The sequence below is a fragment of the Lutjanus erythropterus genome, chromosome 8 (genome assembly GCF_056507025.1).
Source record: "Lutjanus erythropterus isolate fLutEry1 chromosome 8, fLutEry1.hap2, whole genome shotgun sequence".
Taxonomy (NCBI): domain Eukaryota; kingdom Metazoa; phylum Chordata; class Actinopteri; order Lutjaniformes; family Lutjanidae; genus Lutjanus; species Lutjanus erythropterus.
In genome coordinates this window covers 29,515,972-29,541,596 of record NC_139324.1, presented here as the reverse complement: position 1 = coordinate 29,541,596, position 25,625 = coordinate 29,515,972, and the positions used below count along the sequence as shown (strand labels likewise).

The following is a 25,625-nucleotide window of genomic DNA, read 5'->3' as shown; positions in this document are numbered from 1 at the left end:
TCACCAAAGTCAAACAATAAGACAAACAAACTAACCGATCAAAGCTGTGGTGGACCAGAAACTCCTGCGTTCTGTGATGTGGCATGACTGATTTCACCAATGTGAGTTAGAGAGAGCGACATTTGGCTTATATACTGGTCTGTCCCATCAGAAAAGGCTGATAACAGATCAAGATGTAGTAGATTAGATGCAAGGTAAAATTGCTGATTTTGCCAATGGAGTCTGGTTGGTTTGGAGAGGGTTATGTTTGGCTTATTTAATGTGGTTTCCCATCTAAACAAGGCTGTTTCACGGCAAGGTAAAGTGCTGAAAACAATCTAAAGGCAGCGTACACTTGAACTGATAATGACTTTGTAGGTAGGCCATTTCTTAAGTGCCTAAAACATTTTAATATTTGCTTCATGTCCACATTAGTACATAGTTAAGCTTCCATGTTGTTACTTGGACTGCTTCTCCAAACTGCAGGCGTGTTGACCGCAATCTACTGTAGTTAATACACTGACTGGATAAGTACCTCATACGACCCCACTTTAAATAATCTGAACAATACTTTTAAGTTGTTTAAGCAGCACTAGAGGCAACAGTTCACAATCACAATCACAGTTCTGCTGTTAAATGTCATCTTACTCACCTTGTTTCGCTTCTCGGCCTCCAATATTTTGGCACTGGCTGCCTCTTCTCTCTTCTTTCTTTTTGCCTACATGCAAAACAGGTATGAAGGTCATGCAACAGAGGAACAGACTCAGACTCCTTAAAACAGACACAGTACATAAACCACAGGGAAGATTCGAATGAATAAATGTTTGATTGGGGCAGCAAATTCTGATTAATGAAAATTAGCTAAGATAATTTTCTTAATTAAAATAATCAAGTGAAAATAATAAAGGCCTAGGAAAATTATCCCAAATGTATAAAATGCTTGGTTTAAAAAATAAGTACTAATTGAGTGTTGTACTTAATATTATGTATAAGTTTGGAAAGTGCTTGCTAGATTGCTTTTTTTTTTTCTCCAATCTGTTTGACAGATAATTCCGTCAACAAAAAAGTATGCAACTGAAAGCTAAATAGGGCCAGTGGCTCACCGATAACGTCAAATCTAACATACTGAAATCTTGAGCAATGAGATGATTATTTCCTCTCATTAACACTGAAAGACAAATTGGCTGTAGTTATTATGAAACACCAGCAGGCAGTGAGAATAAATTAAGCAAAAATTCTATCAGTAATTATAGCCCCAACAAAATCCTGTTAAGAGCTGCTTGCCAAGCGTGTCAACTGAAATTTGATTTATAAAAGCTAAAATACTTCACAGCTTCTATTAGGGAGGGAATGCAAAATAGGTATTTCACCTAGCCATGGTAAACTCTGGGCCACCTCTTACTTAATGAAATACTGTATTTTGTATTAAGCTCCCTCACGCTCTGAGGAGATTTTCATATTCAATGGCACTTTTGCAAAAAACCAATTAAGCATTAGTCACATGTACTCACTAGATGTGACGAAAAGTGGGACCACATAATTTAGGAATAGCCTTTGGTTGGTTTTTTTAAAAAATCCTATCAACAGCAGAAAGGAAGTGTTTTAGAATGTTTCTGCAATAACTTTCAGGACGAACCTCGAGAATTTGCTGTGCACGTAGTTCTTTCTCCATACGAATTTGCTGAATGCGCTTGATCTTCTCCTGGTAAAAGGATGAGGGCAAGATCAAATGAATTAACTGTTAAGTCATGCATGTTATAGAGTGAAGGAAGGGGGTGGGGGTGAAGTACACTGGGTCTATGCAGATGAGAAAGGTGCACCATTTTGAAGGATAGCAACTTCCTTGAAAAATTTCAAAAGCAATTCAACTGTGCTTAAAACCTTTTCACCTTGGAGCACACAAACTCTGAATATGAACACAGCAGCTGCCGACAGTTATGAAGCTTTGCACGGAAAATTAAACAATGCATGCAAAAATAAAACCCCTTACTTGCTGTTTAAGAATCTTCATCTGCTCCCTCTTTTTCCGCCTCTCTTCTGCAGCCATTATTGCTGGAAGACACAAACAAATTAGGCTTGAGCACAACATTATGGTGGAGCGTTAGAGAAGAGTGTGACTAGACGGCAGCTGTTTACCTTGTTGCTTCTTCGCCTCCTTGGCTGCTTGTGCCATGGCCTGCTTCTCAAGTTTTCTCATCATTTTGATCTGTGCTGCCTGTCGAGCTATTTCTGCAACATGATGAAATATGTTACTGAAATCACAGATTCTTTGAGCTCAAAACATTAAGAAAAACTGGTCCGCAGATACCCTTGGATTCCTCTGAATCCCTTGCTACACCCTCCAGAGAAAAAGTTTTTGCAACAAGGTATTGTTTTAATGTACATTAAAAAATAAATATTGTTGTCTCTTCTAAGATGTTTTTTTTACCATGTGTGACTCTGCAAAGAACCACTTATGTGAGGAAATGACACAAAACATTCACTACTGATAATTTAGAAAACTGAAAATGGTTCTGCTGTCACACCTCTTTGAACCTGAGCTGAAAATATCATGAAGTGATATGACTTTAGCCCCAGGTGTCTAATTAACCTTACAAAAACATAAATGCACTAAACTCCTAAGTGAAAATAACTACTACTTAACGGTTGATTTTCTCTTGAACAGGTGCAGTTGACAGTTTTCTAAGATGTAAACTGACCTTGGGCCTCCAGTTTGCGCAGCAGCTTGGCATCAGTGACATCTTGGAAGTTGTTTTCACCGATATTAACAGTGTGAGACTTCCACTGTCTGGCCCCTCCGCCATTACCTATCGTCTGGGACTCAGACTTTGTGCAGCGGCTGCGCCTCCCATCCATCGCTATGATACTGGGAGCGATCTCCTCCTCTGTCAGCAACACCCACTGTAAACCCTGAGTCATTGGAAGGACAAGAAAGGCGAATTAAAACCAACAAAACAAACAAAAAAACTACTGAATTACTGATTATCTATTAATTGCTTTAATTTATGGGTTTTCATGTTGACTGGAGTAACTACTTATTGCTACAGCTTTGACTGCAATACACAACATGCACACATATCAGAATTGGTTTTGTATTTACCCTGCATTTAGACAACAGCCGGCTAATAAACTGACTATGGATAAATACTTCATTCTACTGCACTTCAAAAAAACATGAATTATCTCTTTAATATAAAGAACTTTGAAAGAAATGCTCCCTGCAGGTATGTTAATTTGGTCTCTAGAACAGTGTGGGTGCAACTGTTACATAATTCAGTGTTTTCAAAACAAACATAGATGTGGGCAATGATGTTAATGTCAACATCCTTCAGTGAAGAAACTAAATATGAATTCTAGATAATTACTGCTCCATGATGAAAGGTCATTATGGAGATCCTGCCTATCACAAACACTAATAACTAAATCAAGTAGAAATAGTTACCTCTGGTCCTTCTCTGGCTTCATAGAAGTCACCAACTTTAATTTTTGTACTGAAGCTGAAGTTATCCCGTGAGATTTCAGTTATTCCATTGCGGAGTAAGTACTGCAGACAAAAACATAATGAGCATTAATTAAAGCATAGGTAAGAACTCTCAGCAATATTAATTAGTCAATTACCATATATGTCCTTATTTCCACCTGAGGACAACCACAAAATGCTATACTAGTACAGTGAGCACAGAGCTACCATTTAAAGCTACACATTATAGATTTACCTTCATTACATCAGGATACTGACGCAGCTTCTTCCCACATGGAGCAAAGTAAGCTACCTCTCCTTGTAGACGACCTGACACAGTACGGATTCGGGTCTCTCTCCGCCACCTACCAAACAAAGAAATTGCAAAAATATAACATACCAGGTACCAAATACTTAATGCACAAGGGGATACTTTGGGAGTGGTCTTTGTATGAGGCTGACAGACAAGCACCCAGTTTGGAGAAGCGGAGAGGAGTACCAGTATAGAAACTAAGCAATGTATTGCTGTAGACAGGGTCAACAAATTATTTAGCAAGATTTTCACTGCCTTATTTTGGCGTCGGGCAACCTTTTCTGACAGGAAATCATTGTAATATAAGCCATATATACGTCTCTCTGCCTCTCCAAATGGGGCTGTGTCAACCGCTTTACACTGTAAGTAATACACTGATTATCAATCCAAGTGCCTCATACAACCCCACTTCAAATAATGTGAACTATGCCTTTAATATCTACTGCATAAGTGGAACATTTCTCTAACAAAAGTTCCCTCCTGCAATATTTTTCTAGTCTTAATAGACTCATGTCCTCTCATTCACAACAGCAGGCAAACAAGGAGAAAAATGGTGTAAATGTTGTCTGCACAGCTGTGCATTGTGTAGTCTGTGGCCTTGTCGTCCTCTGACCCTTTCAGTAATCACACTCCTAAATGGCCATGTGCCAAGTGGGGCAACTCCTCAGTTCCCATGAGCTCCGCTGGAGAGCAGCCATGGCTTACAGAAAAGACATGTAGGCTGTTCTCCCAGACAAAGTGGGGGGCTGATATTCGGGCCTGTGGCCTCTGTTTCCTGTGAACCTACTGATGAAAAACATCCCCACAAGATGAAAGGCACTCTGATCCGAGGCTGCAAAATCTGTGGGCAGGGAGCTGCTAATGTTGCATGTCTGTGTTGCAGGCTGGATGCAATTAACCACTCCATGCTGAACTGCTGGGCCTCAATTCATTTCCTGCCCACTATGACTTACTGTTCATGACTGTGGTTTTTAAGGCCCCTGCAAGGAAGGTAAGAATGTTTTTTTCCGGCGAACACTACTTAGCTCTTGATGAACAGGTCACTGTCCTCAAATCAGGAACTCTAGGGTTCTTTTTTTCTAATAGTCCAAGCATTTCACCCAAAAGTGTGGGTCGATCTCACACAAACCGCAACATAAACAAACACAATGGATTTTGTCTGCTCATTACATCCTAAATGAGAGGAAAAAAAGTCTTAAGGAATTGAGGGGAACATTTTGAAATCAAGTTAATATGGTCCTATAAAAATGCATTTTTTGGTATACTCACTTTGTGAGAGAAAAGGGATGAACCTCACAAAGTAATACAGAAAATCTGACAAATGTTTATTACTCATAGCAGTCTTCTCTATAACATATAAAAAGTTCTAAGCAATCTAAGTGGTAGTTCAAAGGTGTTTCTTAACTATACCCTAGTACCACTGTTTTGCTTCCTAAAATAATTTCTACCAACATCGCTATATTAGTATACTTGGGAACATAAATCGGCACTATCCAAGTAAATGTTGGCACTGAGTAACATACATTTAAAACAAAATCATTCTACTCCTTCTAAAAGATAATTTATATTTCCTTATGACTAATAAACAGACACAAACTTTTAGCAAATGTCTAACATAATTCGGTATTAATTTTAGCTCCATGTTGAGTGAATAAGTGTGATGTTTCCCATATTATGCTCGCCTGCCTTAACACTGCAGTTCACTCAATTTTATAACTGCTGATTTATTAAAACAAAGTTCAACTGAGTGAAATATGACACTAAATTTAGTGAGAGACCTCAGTAATATATAAAAATTCTGTTTCATCAGGCAATGAACATGATCAGTCCCTGATAACTCATAATGACAAAGACATTCACACTTAAAAAAGACAAAAAAAAGAATGCTTCAGTTACACAGTCTCAGCCCAGCCTCACAGTTCAAGGTCTGCTTTTTCAAATTGGAATTTTTACTGCTAGTAATACAGACATATCTGTAGGATTCATTACATTATCATGAAAGTGAAAATTATGACTAAAACACTGAGTAAAATTACACTAAAACATTGCTTAAAATTAAGACTAAATTAAAAACAGAAGACTAAAATGTGACTGACTGACATTTTCGATTTTCAGGAAGCAAGTAAGACCAAAACGAAATAAAAAATCCGTGTAAAGATTAAAATCCACCTCCAGTCATGTTTTAAACAATATAAAATGTTCTGCAAGAAGTAATAAATTGTGTCTGATATGTTATTAATGCAAATTAAATTCAAATACCTTGTTAATATGGCTTACATATAGCTCTGCACCTTGCCTTCATTTAGTATTCAAGGATTCATGATTAAACAAGCAGTCCCCACCCTCTCCACACTGCCTCCTCCATCTGCCCTAACTACGGATGACAGATAAATATCTTGCCCAGGATCTAATGACAGTACATGTTGAGAGAATGGACTGCTTCCTATTCATTTTTCTTAATGTATCAATACTGAAAGTTTCTAAAACATAATTCATTGCATGTTGTATGTGGCAGACTTGGGGATATGGTAATATTTGCCGTGGGTGATCATGTGTCTTCAGCTGCTCCACAAAGTAAAGATGACCGCAGACGACCTTTTAGGAAAGGTCACTTGTCAGCCCTCAGTGAGTTGACATTTTACTATAACACCGATTGCATAAACACAAACAATGCAGGAAGTATAACAGTAAGGACAAATGGAACATGGTAAGATTGTCAAAACACAGTGTTTGTTTTAATATGAAGTGCATGCACGATATCTCACCCAAACTCAAGAGGCAACCGCAGAACTCTCTCATCTGTTATTCGTCTCCTCTTCCCTGATCCTAGAAAACAGGAAAAATGACTCAGCGCTTTTTGCACCTCCAGGGGGACCTGAGCGAATCTGTGGACCTGCCATGTTTACAGATATAACCACTACACAAAATAAGGATTATTGTGTATTATTGCAAATGTCAAACCCTCAACAAAGAGGACCCAATTATGTATATTTAATTATTGGGTATAGTTGTTTTATATATTTAAAAGCAAACTTTACTTCACATAACTTCACTTGAATGACTATATGATCACTGTTGGTAGAATTTGCTTTCAGCTACAACCCAGAATAAGTTAGCTCAGTTCAGGGTCACCAATACCCTTTATGCATGAGCAATCTAAAATATTAGACAAACAATATTCAGACCTTTTGACACATAAGAGAAGAGCAAAATACAGGAAAAAAGCTTATACAACATCAAGCCTTACCGCCGTCATGATATTTCAGAGGTTGTAGCATTAATAGCATAAAATACACACTTTAATTCCTTATTTTATTCAAGTTAAAAAATGTTTCTGTAAGATCATCAAGTGTAATCCATAGCATACAGCTGTGACATGATTCTCCTATTACTCAACAGCAGGGCTATATGGAACAAGAAATGAAAACTTATTATGTGCAAGTCAAATCTGGCCGTGTTAGTAACGTAATATGCTGCGTGACTCACTCGGTATCAGATGTATAAAGCATCTGCCTGGGTTATTAAAGCAAAAAGCTGCTGTGGACCATCAAAACAATGACGCAAACCAATTTCTTCCAGAGAGCTCATCTTAACCTGGAACTATTGAGAAATGTACATCCATGACTTCATACTGGAAAAAAAAACACAATTTTCCACTGATTGGTCGGATAGTCTTAGTCAGCAAAAAGGAGGGAGAACAAAAAAGCCCAGACTACCAAAAAAACAGAGTGGGGGAAAAATAAATACCATGCTGACTTTCATCATGATCCTACTTTGTTATCTAAGTGAATAACACTTTCCTGAAAGCCTGAAAAAGTTGTGGATGAATTTCGTCTTTAAGGGAGTGTTTGGTTTATTTGAAGTGGGGTTGTTTGAGGTACTCATCAACAAGCGGTGTAGTATATACAGTAGATGGGAGACCACACGACCCCAGTTTACCTACCTGAACTACCTTAGAATCTACCGGAACTACTTCAGAATTTACCAGAACTACTTTTTTCCTGCAGGAAAGAAAATAGTTCCTACATGAAAGTGCTCCCAACAAGGCATGTGGATTACCTTGAGTATTCGTGCCATGACGTCTGGAAAGAGACAATAATCTGATTTTTTTTTTTTTTAATGAATTTTTGTGGTGCTTTGAGACAAGTGCCATTCAGTCCCATCACATTGGAAAGAAATCAGACATCTCTATGGCAATATCTCAAAAACTCTTTAACTCCCAGGGGAAACTTATGTACTTTTGATTCTGGGCTGAACTGTCCATTTAAGTGTATGCTATGTTTAGTATATTTTTACTGCTTTACCTTGCCATCAGACAGCCTTTACCAATGTAAATTGTCAGACTTCTTTGGCTAAATCAGTAATTTTGCCATGCAGAACACAGGTGTTGCTGGTCTACTGCTGTCTCAACATGTTACGTTTGCTTTTTGTTATTGTGTTACTTGAGTGCATCCAAGCTAAACTTTCAAAATAGCAAAGTCGTGTGACTTTGCTATTTTGAATAACACAAACAAACTAACCAATCAAGGCAGCAGTAGACCTACAACCCCTGTGTTCTAACAGGTAAAATTACTGATTTTGCCAATAGAGTCTGGTTATTTTAGAGAGTGATATTTGGCTAATATGACAGCAATTTCCTTTTGGAGGTGTCTGACTGGAAAGTTAAGTGGTGAAAATATTCTAAAATATAGCATACACTTAAACTGATATTAATTTCTTTTAAATGGGCCTTTTCCTACACACTTGGACACAACACTGGATCACTTTCTTTCTACACTGGTATATCTGCTGCTTCCCCAATCTGGGGGCATATCGACCAGCATCTGCTGAAGCTAATACACGAGCTATCATTTACCTCATACAACCTCACTTCAAATAATCTGAACTACCCCTTTAAGCATACACAGATTTGTTACCTGGCAGTGTGGCAAATGTGAAGGATGGCGATATGGTGCTGTGGGTACTCGGTGCCCCTGAGCTGGTCACTGTGGTTGCAGTGAGTAAGTTACTAGTTAAACTAGGAGGTTTGATGATGTGTAGATTAAGCAGGGAGCAGTTGGCCGAGATGTTTGAGGAGGACTTGTGACTGGCCGAGGACACTTTAGTAAGTAGTTTCAGAGGAGTCCTTTCTGCGTCGCTATCTGCCTCCGTCTCAGCACGCTCCTTCATATCATCCTCAGAGCCATCAGAGTCGCTCTCCAGATTGCTCTCCGACTCTGCAGGGGATTCCAGTGTGACAGAGAGAGAACAAAATGATATCCTAATTATCATTCTACTCACAACCAAAGCATATAGTACAGAGCACTGCTAATTTCCAGAACAAGCCTCATCTAACGGCTTATATCTGTGATAACATGTTATGAATGACATTTCTTTATCAAGTTAAAGGAATAGTTCAGATTATCTTTTGTGGGGTTGTATGAGGTGCTTATTGATAGTCAGTGTATAACCTACAGTAGATGGTGGTGGACACGTCTCCAGCGGAGAGGAGTACCAGCACGGAAGCAAAGCAATAAACTACTTTGAACAGGGTCAGCAACAAAACGTATTTTAGCCACTTAAAAAAAGGTTTACCTAAAAATATCACTTTAAGTGTACACTATATTTAGAACATTTTTACCATTTTATCTTACTGTCAGACAGCCTTTTTGACAGGAGGCCATTGTGATACAAGCCAAATACCAACCAGATGCAATTTTACCTCTGAGATCACAAGAGTTGCTGGTCTACAGCTGTCTCAATTTGTCTTTTTTATAACTGCTGATTCACTTCTGTGTTTTTAAAGGAGATTGAACACAAACAACCTAACTGATCAAGGTAGCAGTAGACCTGCCTCTCCAAACTACGGGCGTACCAACATCCACCTACTGTAGGTAATACACTGACTATCAATAAGTACCTCATACAACCCCACATCAAATAATCTGAACTATCCCTTTCAAGAAAGGTCTGCTTAATCTAACCTGACAGGCTGCTGCCAGAATCTTCATCCTCAATATCATCTTCATCGTTGTCGTCTCCTAAAGAGTCATCTGAGTCCTTGCTGCTGTGGATATCAGACTCACTGCTTCTGAGTAGGTCTGCTGGGGGACAGGAGGTTTTAGAGAAGCTCTTCCCTGCAGCATGCAGAGGCTTGGGACTCTTAGTCTTCCTTGGTGTGTGAGCAACACCTGATGAGGCAGAAGATTTAAGCGGGGAAGCAGAGCAGCCTGACATCTCCTTGGTGCCAGTGCTCAAGTTGATGGGCATGGGATAGGGAGGGCTGGCAGCTGCCAGGAGGGGCTTGCTGCCAGGGGTGCTGCTCTGGCTGCGGGGTTTAGTGATGAGGGCCAAGGGGGCATCCTGAACTGCACCGTGGATCACTCCGTTAGGATGGTGGTGGTGATTCAGGAACAGATTGGTGTCATTGCTGTGTGGGAGAGACAGTAAATGACTGCTCAACGGATCTGACAAATGTTTATGCAGTGTCAGCGACGGTGATAAGGATGCTGATTTTTTGTGACTTTTATACCAGTTCTGGCTCTTAGGTTGCAGAGAGAAAGCTTGCTTCGGAGAGTCCTTGGAATGGAGGGGCTACATTTATAAAATGAATAGGGAAACAAAGAGAAAAAGGAAGTAATTACACAAACTGTCACTCACATTACATCGCTGTGGGCTGTGAATGAAGGAATTTAAGGTGTAATAAGAGACAGGGACAATGAAGAGCAGGCTCAAGCCTGTCAACAACAGGGAAGGAAAAAAGGCTGCTGTGGAAAATATTTTCAAATTGTTTGGCTTAGTGCCATCATGTGACTTCAGCTGTCATCTTGTATTTGTTGCTATTGTCATACTCTGGCAATCAAAAGCCCGTATTTAATGTACCACCATCATATGAATTAAAACCCTCTTGTTATAGACTGCTACATTTTCCCTCCTTTTCAAAATACTGACAATAACAGAGTCCTCTAAAAGAGGCCGATTTCTCTCTCTTGATAACAAACATCCCAAAGCATAACAGAGCTAATTGCTTGTCAATTTTGTGAAGTATTCCCAGTAGAGCTAAACGCATTGTCACTTCTCGTCATGTAGCGGTCAGACTCACATGCAGTATAATAAAAGCCCTGATAATAGTGCATAAGCATTCATTTTCTGTTGCCCACTGGGAGCCCAAAGATTGTTATTTATTTTATGACAGAAACAATGACGGACAATGAATAAAAACAAGAGCTCCTTCTATTACAAAAGAGGATGAGAAATGCGTTTATGCTTCATTTCAGTAATTTGTTTTTTGTACCACAGGAAGAATTCAGCACCGACACAGCAATGTGAATAACAAATATAAACTCACCTGTTTCAATTTAAAACTGTTCGAGTGTAACGATCTTCCATCCATGCTATCAACAAGTGGCATGTGCTTTGGAGAGGGCATCGGGAATTTGGCTTTATGTCGGGGCTTTTGTGAGGCTAACTGTGTTGGAGGTTTGGGTAAAGAGGAGGGGCAGAGAGGCTTGGGTGAGGAGCACAGAGAGAGGGACTTTGAAGGGGAACAGAGAGCAAGAGGTTTGGGAGAGGAGGAGACAGGACTGTGCTTCGGTGAGTTGGAGAAGGAGACGAGGTTTGGCGAGGACCTGGAGGGCAGAGGAGACGTCTCCCTGTGGGACAGTGCGAGGGGACTGGTGCTGGCTGCCAACCCCGTGGCCTGGATGACACTGATGTGCTGCTGCTGGCCTTCCTCCTCTGCAGTCCTGGAGTTCTGGAGGAAGAGCGCAGCGGACTGCGGCAGGCCAAGAGGATGAGAAGAGGACTGGAGGCGGCAGGAGGAAGTCAAAGGAACAATGTCACGGTGACCGTCCTGAGTTATGTCTCCATCAGCCAAGGAAGGTCTCTTCTTTTTACTCTCAGAAGTGTTCTGTGTCAGCCGCTGAGTAGGAGGATGAGGAAAACGGGGAGAAGACAGCATGTCATGTCAGCTCCTACTGAGAGAGTCTCACAGTGGCAGCTCTGTCAGCTCGCACAGACATCCAGTTTGCCACCCACCACCACCATGGCTGCTTTTGACAATCCAGCTAACATTTATCAAACAGAGAACAGTTTTAAACAGGGCTTCCTTCTTTTTTTTTTAACTACTTTCATACCGTCTTAGCTTTATGCTTCAGCGACAACACTACAATAAGAAGTCCACAATACAATATTTATCATGATATTAGAAAACAACAAAAAATGACAACTTCAAAGAAATGTCCATTGTTAAATAACAAATCTGATGTGTACAGCATCTTTTGTTCATATAAAACTCATTTTTCATTTTAACTTAAAGGACCAACATGCAACAATTAGATGCCAAAAAATGAGTGCTGCAGTACAAATGGTGAGTTGAAGCCACAGACTGTATATTAAATAGGCTGAATCCCTATTAATATACAGTCTATGTTTGAAGTGAGCTGTTTCCCACCACCCCCTCTTCTGATGCAAAGAAGCACAGACAGGCTGCAGAAACACAAGACGAGCGCAACATTGTAAACTGACAATAACAAGTGACGACATGTCCTACACTGTAAGCTGATCAGCTGTTTATAACTGCAAATTGTCGGTCAATGTAAAGCTTCGCCCATTATCCTGAAGAAAAAAAAAAGCCCATTGTTCTGGCATTAATTTCAACTCCAAAATGAAATGGGCAAACAAAAACTGTTTTGGCCTGGAATAGAAATTTCAAAGGACACCTTTCAGCTCAGGTCATTTCATGATAAATGACAGTAAATATATTACAGATTTTTCCTTAACCTCCTGAGCCTGTCCATATGAGAAAGGTACATTTTGAGCTTGCTGCATCTTATACTTCATTCTGCTCATCACAGACCTGTTGTCCTCACCAGTGTTCACTACTATGCCATCTAGTGGAAGCCAAAGAACAATCAACAAAAGAAAGATTGTGGCGTCCTCTGTGAAAAGAGTCTACTGGCGAGACTGAGGTAAAAGCAGAAAAGGTGCAAAACCTCATTAAATTTAACAGCTGAAACGGTTATTTATGCCTACAAACTTTTATGGTTTGACAAATTTTAGTAATATCATCAAGCTAAGATGCTGTTAAAGGGATAGTTCACCTAAAAATGAAAATTGAGCCAGTAGCTACTCACTCTCACACCGATTGAGGGTCAGGTTTATTTTGTTAGTCCACAAAACGCTGCTGGAGTTTCATAGGGAAACAGGGCTGCAGAATCTCCTAAACAATGGAAGTGAATGGTGACCCGTTTATAAACGTGAAAAAAAAAAAAAAAAAAAACTTGTCTGGAGTAATCCCAGTCTGCTAAAGTCTCGACATGCTGTTCGCACATGGTCACATCAAACACATCCAGTTCAGACCGTATGCATATGCCCGTGAATGTGGCTCCAAGATAAGGATCTACAGTGAAGATTCAGGCTAAAAACATGGAGTAAATAACATTTTTACGTTGAAAATTAACTTCCATTGTTTGGGAGATAGACTGTTTTCCTGTGAAACTCCAGCAGTGTTTTGTGGACTGAAAAACTAAACCTGACCTTCAATCGCCACGAGGGTGAGTAGATAATGACTGAATTTTCATTTTTGGGTGAACAATCCCTTTAATTAGGAAGTACGTGTTTGAGGACACTCAGACTTAATAACGTGAAGTTGTAAAAGTAAGGAAATATAGATTTGGGAAGAAACCAACAGTTTTAACAGTTTTTGTATGTGGTACAGATTATTCTACAGTGATTTTATTTTTTATATGATACATTTTCAGGTCATCTCTCTGTAAAGATCAGTAAGACGTTATGAAATGGACAAAATCATAAGGCTTTTAGATGTGAAGCATTGCTTTTTTCAAAAACTACTTCCTGTTAAAACACAAAGCTTGGGTTTTGTACTTATCAGGTCCTATAAATCTCAAACAGCTAGGTGAAATTAATAATGCATACAAAGCTCAGGACTTAGAAGGTTAAGGTTAAGTGCTTCTGCTTTTTTTTCTTTAATGAAGTAAAATAAAATTAGTCAGCCATGTCCAAACAAATTAGCATGAAGTGGACTAATCAATTAATGTTTGAATTATATATGTACAAGTGCAAAACAAAAAAACAATGCTGCAGTCAGCAGCAGTCCTTTTACACCATAAAATAAAATAATTAACTATCATCAACCATCAGCCTTAAAACTAAAACTAGAAACTAAACTAGAGAAACTAAAAACAAGGAAACTAAAAACTGATTTTCAAAACTGAGTATGCTTCTGAATATTGAAACACAAACACCAGACATTTGAGTCAGAGAGACTTACCTTGACTTTTCTTTTCACTTGACTGTCTTTTTCTGAGTCAGAGTCCTCACTGTCATTGCTTTGATCATCGTCATCTTCATCATTGTCCTCCTCCTCCTCCTCCATGTCGTCAGGATCACTGCTGCTCTCCTCGCCATCACTGGAGCTGTCTGACAATGATCCCGATTGGCTGCCACTCATGCTGGAGGTCTCTAGTGGTCTTTTGTTGGGTTTCTAAATAAAAATAAAAGCCCACATTTTTTTTTTATCACGTAAACACAGGAGCGAGGGTGCCAGGGACAACAGAACAGTGAAGTGAGTTTTCATGCAGCACACTCAAGTGTTTGAACAAATGCAGTATTTATTAACCTTTTCTTTTGTTTTCTGAATGGTCTTCTGGTGCAGCTGGCGCAGGTCCTGGCTGCTCTTTTGACTCAGACTACTGTTGGCTTTAGTTTTGTCCTTGTTTCCCTTTGTTGGAAATGAACTGGCGTTCGCAGCAGAGCTCCCAGTAGGAGAAGAATTGCTCCTACCATTCACTGTTCCAATGACACATACAGAAATCGGCATTGTGCATTTCTTTAGACGGATACTCAGGAAAACAAGCAATATAAGTCAAACATATTAGAAGGAAAATAAGTCTCAGAATGTAAACACAAATATTTTAGTGTTATGGAAAAATATGTTTATGGAATCATTCAGTGTGGAGCCTCTTTAAACTACTCCAACATGTATGACCTTAGGCAGGAGGCAGCTCTATTTTCACCTGAGGTACGTGACTGCAAGTGAGCAGGATCGTGGTTCTTAAAGGCTGATGCAAACACAGGATGTAGACCCATAAGAGGAGGGAAGAAGGCTGCTGCTCCTCTGGTATGTGCTTCAGATGGCCGCCACCAGTCTGGAGTGGGGGAGCGAGATACTGTTCAGTCAGGCACAAATAGCCACTCACTATCTAAATATGCAGAGAATCCAATCTGCCAGCATGTTAGAGGGGCAAATTTTATCTAACCTGTTAACAGCACTATTCAGCACGATAACAAATGCATTCCACTGATGGTGATTTCATCCCTTTATATTGAGAGTTGATAAGTTAAAACAGGCTCAGGTCGCAAGATTCACCCCATCTAGTAGACATGGCACAGCTGCAACAGTTCCCCAGCAGACCTCTGAAACAGCATCTGCTTTCTAAAACATCTGTTTACTTTGTGCCTAGTGTCATTATAACATTTGGATACAATCTGCTTCAAATCAGATATCACAGAGAATTTTTTTAATTATTTTTGACATCTTGAGTGGGAAGACTGAAAAGGATGAAATAATAAAAATAAGTTCTATTTCTGATGCAAAGAAGTTTCACATTTTACCTCCCCATTTCAACAATGGAAAAAAAACAACAGTATACTAATCATCACCATGACATACAAAAAAAAAATAACTTTACCATGAGGTAATTTTTCCTTCTTTACTCCAAACTAAAAAATAAAAATTGCAATTTGGGTTTACTTACCTGGAAATGTACCAAACTGGGAGTGAGCAGCCAAGGCAGACAAACCCAGACTTCCAAGGCCTCCAAACTCAGAGCGCCCTGAACTTGATGTGTAGAGCCCAAAAGCTGGATGGCTGACTAAAGGAAAACCATTGGAGCTGCCAGACATATTCAAACGTTCATCCCCTGTTACCTGGAGCAAGTGGCCTGGGGAAATAAGACAGTCTGTTAAGTAGTTATTTTCTAAACTCATCAGTTGTTAATACCATGATACCATTAAGGACCAATTAGGACAATATTCAATGCTTCAAAAAATGTAAAAGTAAAACTGAGGACAAAGCTGTGGATTCTGCTTGATCTGTTCAAAGAGAGGCCAGGTGAGTCTGTTCATAGTGATAATCATGGAAGATTCAGGGTTTTGCACCTCAACTCATGTTCAGAAAAATAGATCAATCCAAATAATTTGTGGATTAACCACTGTTTGATGTATAGAATAAAAGAGTCCAGCAAAATAAATGAGAGTGAAAATGAATAACTGAAAGAAGGCAGGGACAAAAGGACACCTGCTGAAAGAAATCTGAAATAAAGGACTGTACTGCTGATGCCAAGTTGACCTTTTCCTTTTACAACAGCTAAGGGCAATATATCCGGTGTTTGCTATCAGGACTATCTCTATCAAAGAAACCAGCCAAGCCCTATTACCTTGATCTAATACCTCGTTTTCATTAAGAACCCGGAGCTGTGCAGGAATGTTAAAAGCAAAGTCAAATTGATTTGTTCTGTATAAATGCAAAGCTAACCAGGCTAATCATTGTGTCTGATTCCATGTTGCCCTGTTCTAGTGACAGAACATTTTCAGCTGTTCATCTGGTAAGGTACCCTTGGAACTGTTTAAATATCAAACCATAATCCCTAATATGGGTGTCAAGATTCTCCACATCCATGAATCGATTCTATCTTCTGATTTAAGCATCTTTTAATTTTGTACCGACAGGTATTCCATTGTTAGACTATCAAGTTTTAATTTCTACAGATGAACAGATCCTTAGTTTTGTGCCCTGACAACTTCTGTTTACATTTTCAATTCAAAAATAGTCTATATGGTATCCAGGGTATCCAGTGATATAATGGGCAACATGTTATGCTGTATTAACTCCAAAATGTTGGGGTTTTTTTTTTTTTTTGGGCACTCACAAATAGGTGTGAATTGAGAGAAAAATAAATATTGGGAGAATTGCAGATTCTGCCTTTCAATCTAATTGTTGAAATTCAAAGACTGAAAAAGTACTTGTGTAAATACACTAAATTAAGGGGCAAATTTAACAAAAGTCCTCAAGTGTCTGCTAAGGTTTCAGGCTCGCTTTTATAAAATGTACCAGTGCTTCCTGCTGACTTGGAACTGTGAAATCTGTCATCAAATTCTCTAAAATAACCAGGCCATGGTTTTTCTCAGATACCAACATGGAATCAGACACTTGTTCTTACTATGTTAAATTCACTAGGAGGTGCTGCATATTTTTTTCTTAGATAAACTCACCTAGTTAAAGCAATTACAAAGCTTTTAAGAATATGAAAGCTTAGTATGATTCTATTCAAAGGGGTGTTACCGCTGTGAGTTGTGTGATATCTTTCTTCTACTTCCCACAGGGGATAAGAAATCTCTTAAAAGAACTCAATTTACTTGATAGTCACAACAGCGATGTGACTACAGAGGTGCCAATGTGCTTTCAGCATTTAGTGCTCAGTCCAAAATAAATTATCTGGGAAATTTCTGTGCACGTTTGGTGTGGGGGTCTGAAAATGAATAATTTATGAGAAATGTCTCTAATGTGTTCCTCATTGTGATAGCATGACAAAGAAAAACACTACTTTTTGGGGCATCTTATCGTGAAGGGGGGAAAAAAATAATCACAAACCACGGTATGTAAATTTGCACATTATTTTGTGGTCAGGGGTAATCTGACAGCTTATGCATCACCGCTGCTCAGTGCATAATGGCTTTGACCACAATTAGTATTCAGAGAAAACAAGAGGATGTCGGCGGCTGCATGCACAGTGTGAGGCTGACAGACATGTCAAATCACACAGGATAAACTGGAGCTAAAGGTTGTCAAAAGACATCCACAAGGGCGTGCAAAGCTTTTTAATTGTTGGCATTCATTAATTCAACAGCTTTTCCGTTCCTATCAAAATTGTCTGAAACATGTTACGACTGGGGGAAGGTGTCTTAAGCCCCCTTATTGTTGCACAATTTTAATTTCGCGTTTTCAACAAAACTTCCTCCAAATAGATTTGTCTTTTCTTAATTTTCCCCTCTCAAAAGTTTGTGTGGAAATGCAGTTATGAAGTGCAGATTAACTGTAAAGTCACTCAGAATGGTGCATTCATTTACATTTATTAACAGCTTGTGAATTTAAGGCTGTTTTGTGGGTGATTATTAATTCTCTTTGCAGCGCTGCACACTCAAACCTTTACCTACCTAAAATAATTTCACACCTCATCCCAAATGTGGGCAGAATGATAAAATATATTTGCTTGAAACTAAATAATGCATAAAAAAAATTCAGTCTGAGTCATATCTGAACTTGTGACTTGACTTTGTTTGAGTGAGAGTGTGTGTGTGTGTGTGCGCGTGTACCACAGGTGGTGAGAGGGGAGCTGCCTGCAGGGCTGGGGGCCGGGCTGCTGCACTTGGTGGAGGGTGTCTGGGGTGGAGCAGGGGAGGAGCTGGCTGAAGAGGAGGCCATGTGAAGGGAGGACGGGGCTGATGATGGGGAGGCCAGCCGCTCTCCAAACTCCATATCTGTCAAACACAATCCAGTCAACACTTAGAGAGGCAGAAAAAAAGAAAAGAGGAGGAGAAAAAAAACACACACCCCACTGAGACTGAGGCGCTCTCTGACACACATCTGAATTACCTTCACAACAACACTGGAGTCTCTCAGATGACCTTTGTGAAAGCAACATGTTGTCCACTGTCACGACAAATGAGGCTGGCCAGTGATTCAAAATACTGTTCATTACATGGCTTTCATGAAAACTAGATTCTGATTGGTTAATTACTGCATTCTCAGGTCTGTTATTTCTGAATAACAGACTGTTGCTATGGACGAGTTCTGATCAGATTCTGGAGGACTTAGCAGAAGCAATAAAATATATTTTTTTAAATCAATAAAGCTTTTATATAGCAATATTTTAGCAACAATTAATTGATTGATCAATAAACAGATTATTAATTGATTATTAAACTAATTGCTAACTATTTTGATAATTACTGATGAGTTTGAGACGTTTTTGTAAGAGAAAATGTCCAAAAATGTTAACATTTTTTGCTAATTTTCTTTTATACGACTATAACAACTATTTATCAATTAATCAAGAAAATAACTGAAAGATTAATCAACTATGTAAATAACAGCTAGTTGCAGCCATACAATATTTTGTGTCAAATTACTGATTTTTTTAGTGAGTGGGTCATTATGGTGAAAGAAACCCTGACACCCACATGAACTGGAGGGTTGCTGACTTTGCTGCAGAGCTGCAACAATTAATTGATTAATAATCTATTTCTCTATATATTCCTCTATATTCTCTGATTCCAGTTTCTTAAATGTCAGTATTTTTTGGTTTCTTTACTCCTCTAGGACAGTAACCTGAATATCTTTGGGTTGTGGACACAACAAGACATTTGAAGACGTCATCTTGGGCTTTGGGAAACACTAACCAACCAACCAAATATTTTCACCATCCTCTGACACTTTTTAAGAGTAAAAGGTCAATCAATTTTTCAATTTTATAATAAAAGTAATCAACAATATTTTTTTTTAATTTCAGCCCTATTCTATAATAACACTATGTAATTATTCTGCTGAACTCTGCAGTCTAAATGAATGACTCTAGGCAAATTGTAATTAAACACTAATAATGGCACTAATGCTGAATTTTGGAGGTTTTGTAGTGCACATTTACAACGTGACTATTTTAGATGTGATTTTGCATTCTTACTAGATCTGGGCAATAAAACATCAGTGATATGTATCAGTAACACATCATCAATAGCAATAAGAACATTGTTTAATAAAATGTTTAATGGTTTCACTTAGATAAATTACATGCAAACGACCATGAAAGCACACAATGAATATAGCCTGGATCATTAACAGCCTAGCATATCCCTTAATAATAAAGCGTGCTATGAGTGACACGCAAACAGCCAATCACGTAACAGGTGTGTTGTTCTTGTTTTGTCATCACTGACATGTGACACAACAACAGAAAAGCGTGGAGTGAGAAAATGAGTGCGGACGGTGAGGGAGTGGTTTAAAAAGGACAGGTCAGATCATCAGTGTGGCAGTTTTTTTTTTTTTAAAGTTTATTATTTCTAGGCCTATTACCTGTGTGCTTTGATAGATAAAGTTTTTAATGTCAAAATAAACTGGTGGGTTTTTTGTTCTGGTCTTTATTAAAAATAGGTCACTAAAAATTAGCAATAATTATCAATAGACTGAAATACTTTATTGTCAACATTTTTTCAGTTATATCCTCGCTCCTAATTTTTACTTAATATTCACAATACAGAGGGATAGAGTGACACAGTAAAACAAAGCTGAAAGAGCAGCATGCACGCACACACATACAGCAGAATACACAAAGTGCTGATGACAACTCAGTCACATCAAAAGCCTTCACAGCTCTTTAATGTAAAAGTGCTGGCATACACACTGTGATTGTCTAATGAAGGAGCAAGCCTTAATAAGACATACAACCTTCAGCCTCTTAGGGACACATATTCATTCATCCTTCCACAGTCTCTACATCAAGTCTGTCCCTGCAAATGAATAAACAGAAGCCTTAATCGGCATCTCCACCGTTTCGTCTGATGACTCTCAGACCACTGTTGTTCTGCCCATCATCTAATTCATGCCACAGAGATTCTTGTAGTGCTATTGTACTCTTTTCATCAGGACCACATTTCCTGGATTTTCCATTATTTATGCCACTTCACATCCCACTGATCACAAAACCCCACATCTGAAATCCTCTTTTAACTTTAACGCATGCTTCCAGATTCTGTCTCACAGCCTGCCGTTGTTATAGTATTGTACATTACACCAACAAGTAGATCTCCCTGGTGATTCTCCTCTGCACAAGAAAACAGGAGCAGCTGATTAATTTGAGGAGACAAAGCAACCCTCTGAATATCAAGTATCATCCCTCACCAGGAACAGCACTGATGAGACGTAAATGACATGAAAGCTGCAGCCATGCTTCACTGGAAAGGCCACCGTTTCCTGCCGTCGTGCGGGTGGGAGTTTGTGCAGAACAAAGACGCTTTCATATTTATAATGAAACATTAAAAAAAGAAAAGCAAAAAAAACAAAAAAACATTTGTGTATAATTTTGACCTTGCCACATCACGCCTCATCTGTCTTTCTAAGATGTCCAGTACGCTAACAGAAATCAAAAACCTTCTGTGTCCATGCATCAATTATGAGTCTGTACAAACAGCATCACATTTTGGGATGGCAAAGATTTTGTCAAGGCTTAAGAAGTAAAATGTGTAACTTGTCAATTCTGCATACCAACTTACAATATTAATTTACGTCTTTATTTTACAGCAATATGATGCAGATATGCTCTCTTACTGGGTCACCTAATTCATTTCTACTCCATCATTAAAAGTAAAATGATGCCTGTGGTAGCCCTTCTTTTATAAATGTTAAAAACTGATTTACAATTGACTTCACTTGTCAAATCTAGTACTGCAAACGAATAAGAATACTGTATATGAGCAAAATGCAAAACTACTCTGGAGGGAAACATTGTTTTGCTGCATTTACAAAGGGTAATAAGTAATAATCATAAAACCACATGAGGCAGTCAGTACAGAACCTGTTTTATAACCTACATAAATATTTAAAATTAATTTGATGGACGTGTGTACAGCATCCCGAGGTAATGTAAACATGTGAGATAAAAGGGACACAGTGCAGACATCTGAAGCAGCAGGACGCAGGTCCTATGAAAGCACATATGCTAATACACCAGAGATTATTTACAGAACAAATGACTCTGATTGAATCAAAGTCATGTTCACATATATGACTCCACAAGCATAATTCAGCTTGTCATCTCTGAATAAAAAATATCTCTCAACAGGAAAACAATGAACTTATAAACAGAATGAGATTCTGAAGAGACAAAGCACAAAACAGCATCAATCATTTAAATATAGGCTGCTATATCTATTCAAATAAACAGTCTAACCAAGAATACAAACACTGTGCAACATTTCTCATGATAACGGCCTTGGGTCCTACTCAAAACATAGCTGATATTCTATATTCTGATTTCTTTCAGGGTACATTTCTATTTTTCATGTACAAAGTGGTATGAATGATGCAAATTCTCTTGACATTTTGGCTATGCAAACTGGCAAGTATGATAAAAAAGGATGATCAAATGATCTTTAGTTAGCAGCTGGAAAAATGTACTGCTTGCGCTCGCATATTTCTACTCAAGGTCAGGGGTAGCAGCATCCCAGCATGCATTTGTGCATTGGATGGGAGGTAGTGAATATTCTTCATCAGATTGCCAGTCCATCACAAGTGTGAGGGCACACTCACACCAACAGACTATTTTAAAGGTCTCCAATCCCCCTGAGAGGAATATGCTTTGTAATGTAAAAGGGAAAGTGAAACACCAACAGCAGACAAGTGCAAACAAAGGGGGAGAACAATCAAACTCCAAACAGAATAAGCCCAGGATCAAACACAGGAACTTTCTGCTGTGAAGAGGCAAAGCTAGAACCAACATGTTGCCCTGGATTCAAAAACAGATTAACAGAAGCTTACAAAACCACTGATTTAAATTAAGTGTTCAATTATTTTTTTTTTCTTTTTGCCCCATTCATTTTTCTGTTATCTACCATCTATTTGGATCTTTAAAAAAGCCAGCACTCTTCTTTTTGTTTTGTTGATGCAAATGTCACCTCATATTCTGAAAGCTTTGCAGAAAATGTTCAGGGGTTTATTAGCTTAAAACAATAGTCTGACATTTTGGGAAATGCGCTTGCAGAGAGTTATATGAGGAGATTGATAACTTTTACATCATCCACTAATATGTCAGCTACTGTTTTGAAGCCTTACGTTTGACAATGTGGATGTAGAAGTCTTGAGTTTTTTGGAGCCATAAGTGAAAAATTTGGATGAGAGAATGGAACTGGGGAGGATACTGCTTTTGCACTTTAGTATAGTATTTGACCAAATTACACAAACAAGATATAACGTGTTGATTAACCATCTTTAGAGGTGCAAGTAGGCTAATTTTACCTTTCACCTTTTTATAGAGCTGGGCCAGCACTTCTCCCCTGTTTCCTGTCACTATGCTAAGTTAAGCTAACCGGCTGCTGGCTGTAGCTTCATATTTACCATAAAAAATTAGAATGGAATCAGACTCATCTAATTCAGCAAAAAGATTATCAGAGTATTTCTCAAAATGTTGCACTATTCCTTTAAAATGAATGCTGAAGTACACTGTAAAAAATAAAAAGACAATGCCTCGTGAAAAATAGCACAATTTATGAAGAATCTGAGTTTGAAAAGAGTTTGTCTAACGACGGAAATTGATGAATTTTATGTCTGTGCATTTACTCTGTCTTGGAGCTTGGCATATTTCACTTAGTCTTGTTTTGGGTGCACATAAGCATTTGTTTTCTATTGTGTGCTCCTCTGTGTCCATGTTTATCTTCGTGCACAAAAACAGATGGCTGATAACTAACAATGATAATCCAGTAACAGAGTCATCAGCATGGATCAGCAGCGTTCGGACGGCGTCTTTTCAGCTAATGGAAGGTACAAGCAAAAGACAGAGAGAGGTAGTGTATCAGTCTTGATGCTGTTCTAAGATAGAGAACTGCATCACTCAACAGTTCTCTGTTTTACACCAATCTATAATAAAAGTAAAGTGATGAAAATACAGAGTATGTGCATGAAAAAAACCAACAAAAAACGTCACAAATATGTCAAAGTCTGAATATAATTGCCATGCATTCCTGGTGGCCTACTAATTAGCATTACATCACTATATTAAATACACCTCCTCAGACATTAACATCTCCTTGATTGATTATATACATGGTTGCTCTGACAAAAGCTGCAGTCTCCCAGTCTGTCCATCATCCCACTAAACACAATTAACTCCTTCTGCAGTGATGGAAAAATAGTAACACCACTTGCTTTTTGGCCTCAGTGATTTTCTAGATGGGAGGAAATAAAGTCACGTAAAAAGCAGAGACTGAAACCTTCCCAGTGGTTGACAGCAGTAAAGCAAATTTAAAAGAGGCCATTCACTCCCCCACTTGCCTTTGTCTCTTTGAGGTCACCCAGCACACCAGCTGAAATGAAGTCAATTATTTGTGAAGGTTTTCTCCCCACACATGTGTGTGTACATGCACAAGATGTGCAGGATGAGAGCTCGCTGTGGGGCACGCTTTTTATGGTCAACGAATGACAGAAAATGAAGTGTGAGGGGTCATAGCAGCGAGGTGCATAACAAGTTCAGTGGTACACCCACCCACAGTTCAGTTGAAATGCCATGCTCCTGTGAGTTTCAATCAGTTCTTCATTCTACCAGTGTCTTCTGATGACAAGTTATTGTTCCTGTCCCTGACTCCTACACTATCTGGAAAGTGATGAAGTGTTCTGTGTCTGACCCATCCCACCAGCAACAGAGGGAAACTCCACACTGACCTGCATCAGGGGTAAAACTACAGTAACACACAGCATTACTCACAGCAGGATTTTCAAGGCCAGCTAATGTCTGCTATGTTTGATGATGATGCTGTAGCTTCTAAGAAACATTTTTTTTGCACCCATGCAAGTATTTTCAAATGGAAACCAACACACTTTGCTCAAGTGGGTCAGTGGAAGTGGTTATTTAACAAGGTGACACTACAAAGTAGGTTTTGAGGATGCAATGAATAACTAAGTAGAGCCCGACCGATATATCGGCCCAATATTGGCCTGACATGGGCTTATTATGGATTAATCAGTATAGATGTATATGCTCACTGATATGCACGATATGAAAACTTTTTTATTAGAATATATAATACAGAAAACAATATCTGAGGTGATGTGGATTTAGCACAATGAACATTCATGAGGCCAAGAGGAGCCTCCTGGCAGATGTAAATACTGAGCAGCTATTCTTGTTTTTTTACATACTGGCCCTAATTGTTATTAGTCAGTTATTTACATATTCAGCAACTGTTTGATACTTAACAGTACTGATGTTTATTTACACATTTATTTATTTATTAATTAATATTTATTTATTTTTATTTATTCTATATCTTCTCAGTGTTTCTAAATTGGTTGGCATATGTAGATATTAAATTATTTAGCATGTTAAATAATATATATATAATTTTATAATATAGTTATTTGTAAAAGAAAACAACCTTCTGAGTGACTTTGCATAGTCATATCATGGAAATGTATATACAAAATTGGTGCACAAGCTACATAAAAATGTCTATTTTTATTTCAGCTGAAAAAGGTACTACGTTGGCCACAATATCGGCAATCAGTTATTATTATTTTTTTAAGCTCTAAAATCAGTATTGTATCAGTCTCAAAAATCCATATTGGTCAGGTCCTATTTTTAAGTTATTGAGGAAGTTACAGTTCATCTCAGTTTAGTGTACAAGCAAGCAGCCTCTGCATTTTTGTTCACCCAACAGTGGCAAGGCGACTGCTGAACCTAAACTAGTGCTAAAATGTAGAGCTGCAATGATTCAGAAAATGCTGAAAATTGTCAATCATGTTTTCCAAAGCCCAAGATGACGTCCCTAAATCATGTTTTTTCACAACCTGAAGATATTTAGTTTATCATCATAGAGAAGTAAAGAAACCGCAAAATAAATTGTTCTGGGGTTTCTACAAACACAAGACACTCTCTTTTCAGATGATGGTGTTTAAATACACTAAACATGCTGTCATGAGAGAGGAGCTGTGCTGAGTGATTAAAAAGGAAAACATGGCATTGCTACACAATCAATACTCTGCTGGTTTACCATTCATATCAGGTTTACTCTCTGCAGCACAGGCCCGTTTTTTATGACCATGCAGGGGGA

General features: G+C 38.6%; 1 protein-coding gene across 1 annotated transcript in view; it reads right to left on the bottom strand.

Moving 5' to 3' along the window:
- Positions 1 to 25,625, bottom strand: part of LOC146323030 (bromodomain adjacent to zinc finger domain protein 2B-like) — a 70,377-nt gene that overhangs the window by 17,814 nt on the left and 26,938 nt on the right. The window contains exons 3-19 of the mRNA XM_084725218.1: positions 18,126 to 18,290; positions 15,509 to 15,694; positions 14,768 to 14,899; positions 14,371 to 14,564; positions 14,023 to 14,235; positions 11,080 to 11,652; positions 10,264 to 10,325; positions 9,716 to 10,161; positions 8,669 to 8,968; positions 6,518 to 6,578; positions 3,696 to 3,804; positions 3,422 to 3,523; positions 2,679 to 2,889; positions 2,116 to 2,208; positions 1,970 to 2,031; positions 1,616 to 1,681; positions 632 to 697 (exon numbers count right to left, since the gene is read on the bottom strand). Coding sequence (XP_084581344.1) covers positions 632 to 697; positions 1,616 to 1,681; positions 1,970 to 2,031; positions 2,116 to 2,208; positions 2,679 to 2,889; positions 3,422 to 3,523; positions 3,696 to 3,804; positions 6,518 to 6,578; positions 8,669 to 8,968; positions 9,716 to 10,161; positions 10,264 to 10,325; positions 11,080 to 11,652; positions 14,023 to 14,235; positions 14,371 to 14,564; positions 14,768 to 14,899; positions 15,509 to 15,694; positions 18,126 to 18,288 — 3,039 coding nt within the window. The 5' untranslated portion in view covers positions 18,289 to 18,290. The remainder of the gene's footprint in view (positions 1 to 631; positions 698 to 1,615; positions 1,682 to 1,969; positions 2,032 to 2,115; positions 2,209 to 2,678; positions 2,890 to 3,421; positions 3,524 to 3,695; positions 3,805 to 6,517; positions 6,579 to 8,668; positions 8,969 to 9,715; positions 10,162 to 10,263; positions 10,326 to 11,079; positions 11,653 to 14,022; positions 14,236 to 14,370; positions 14,565 to 14,767; positions 14,900 to 15,508; positions 15,695 to 18,125; positions 18,291 to 25,625) is intronic.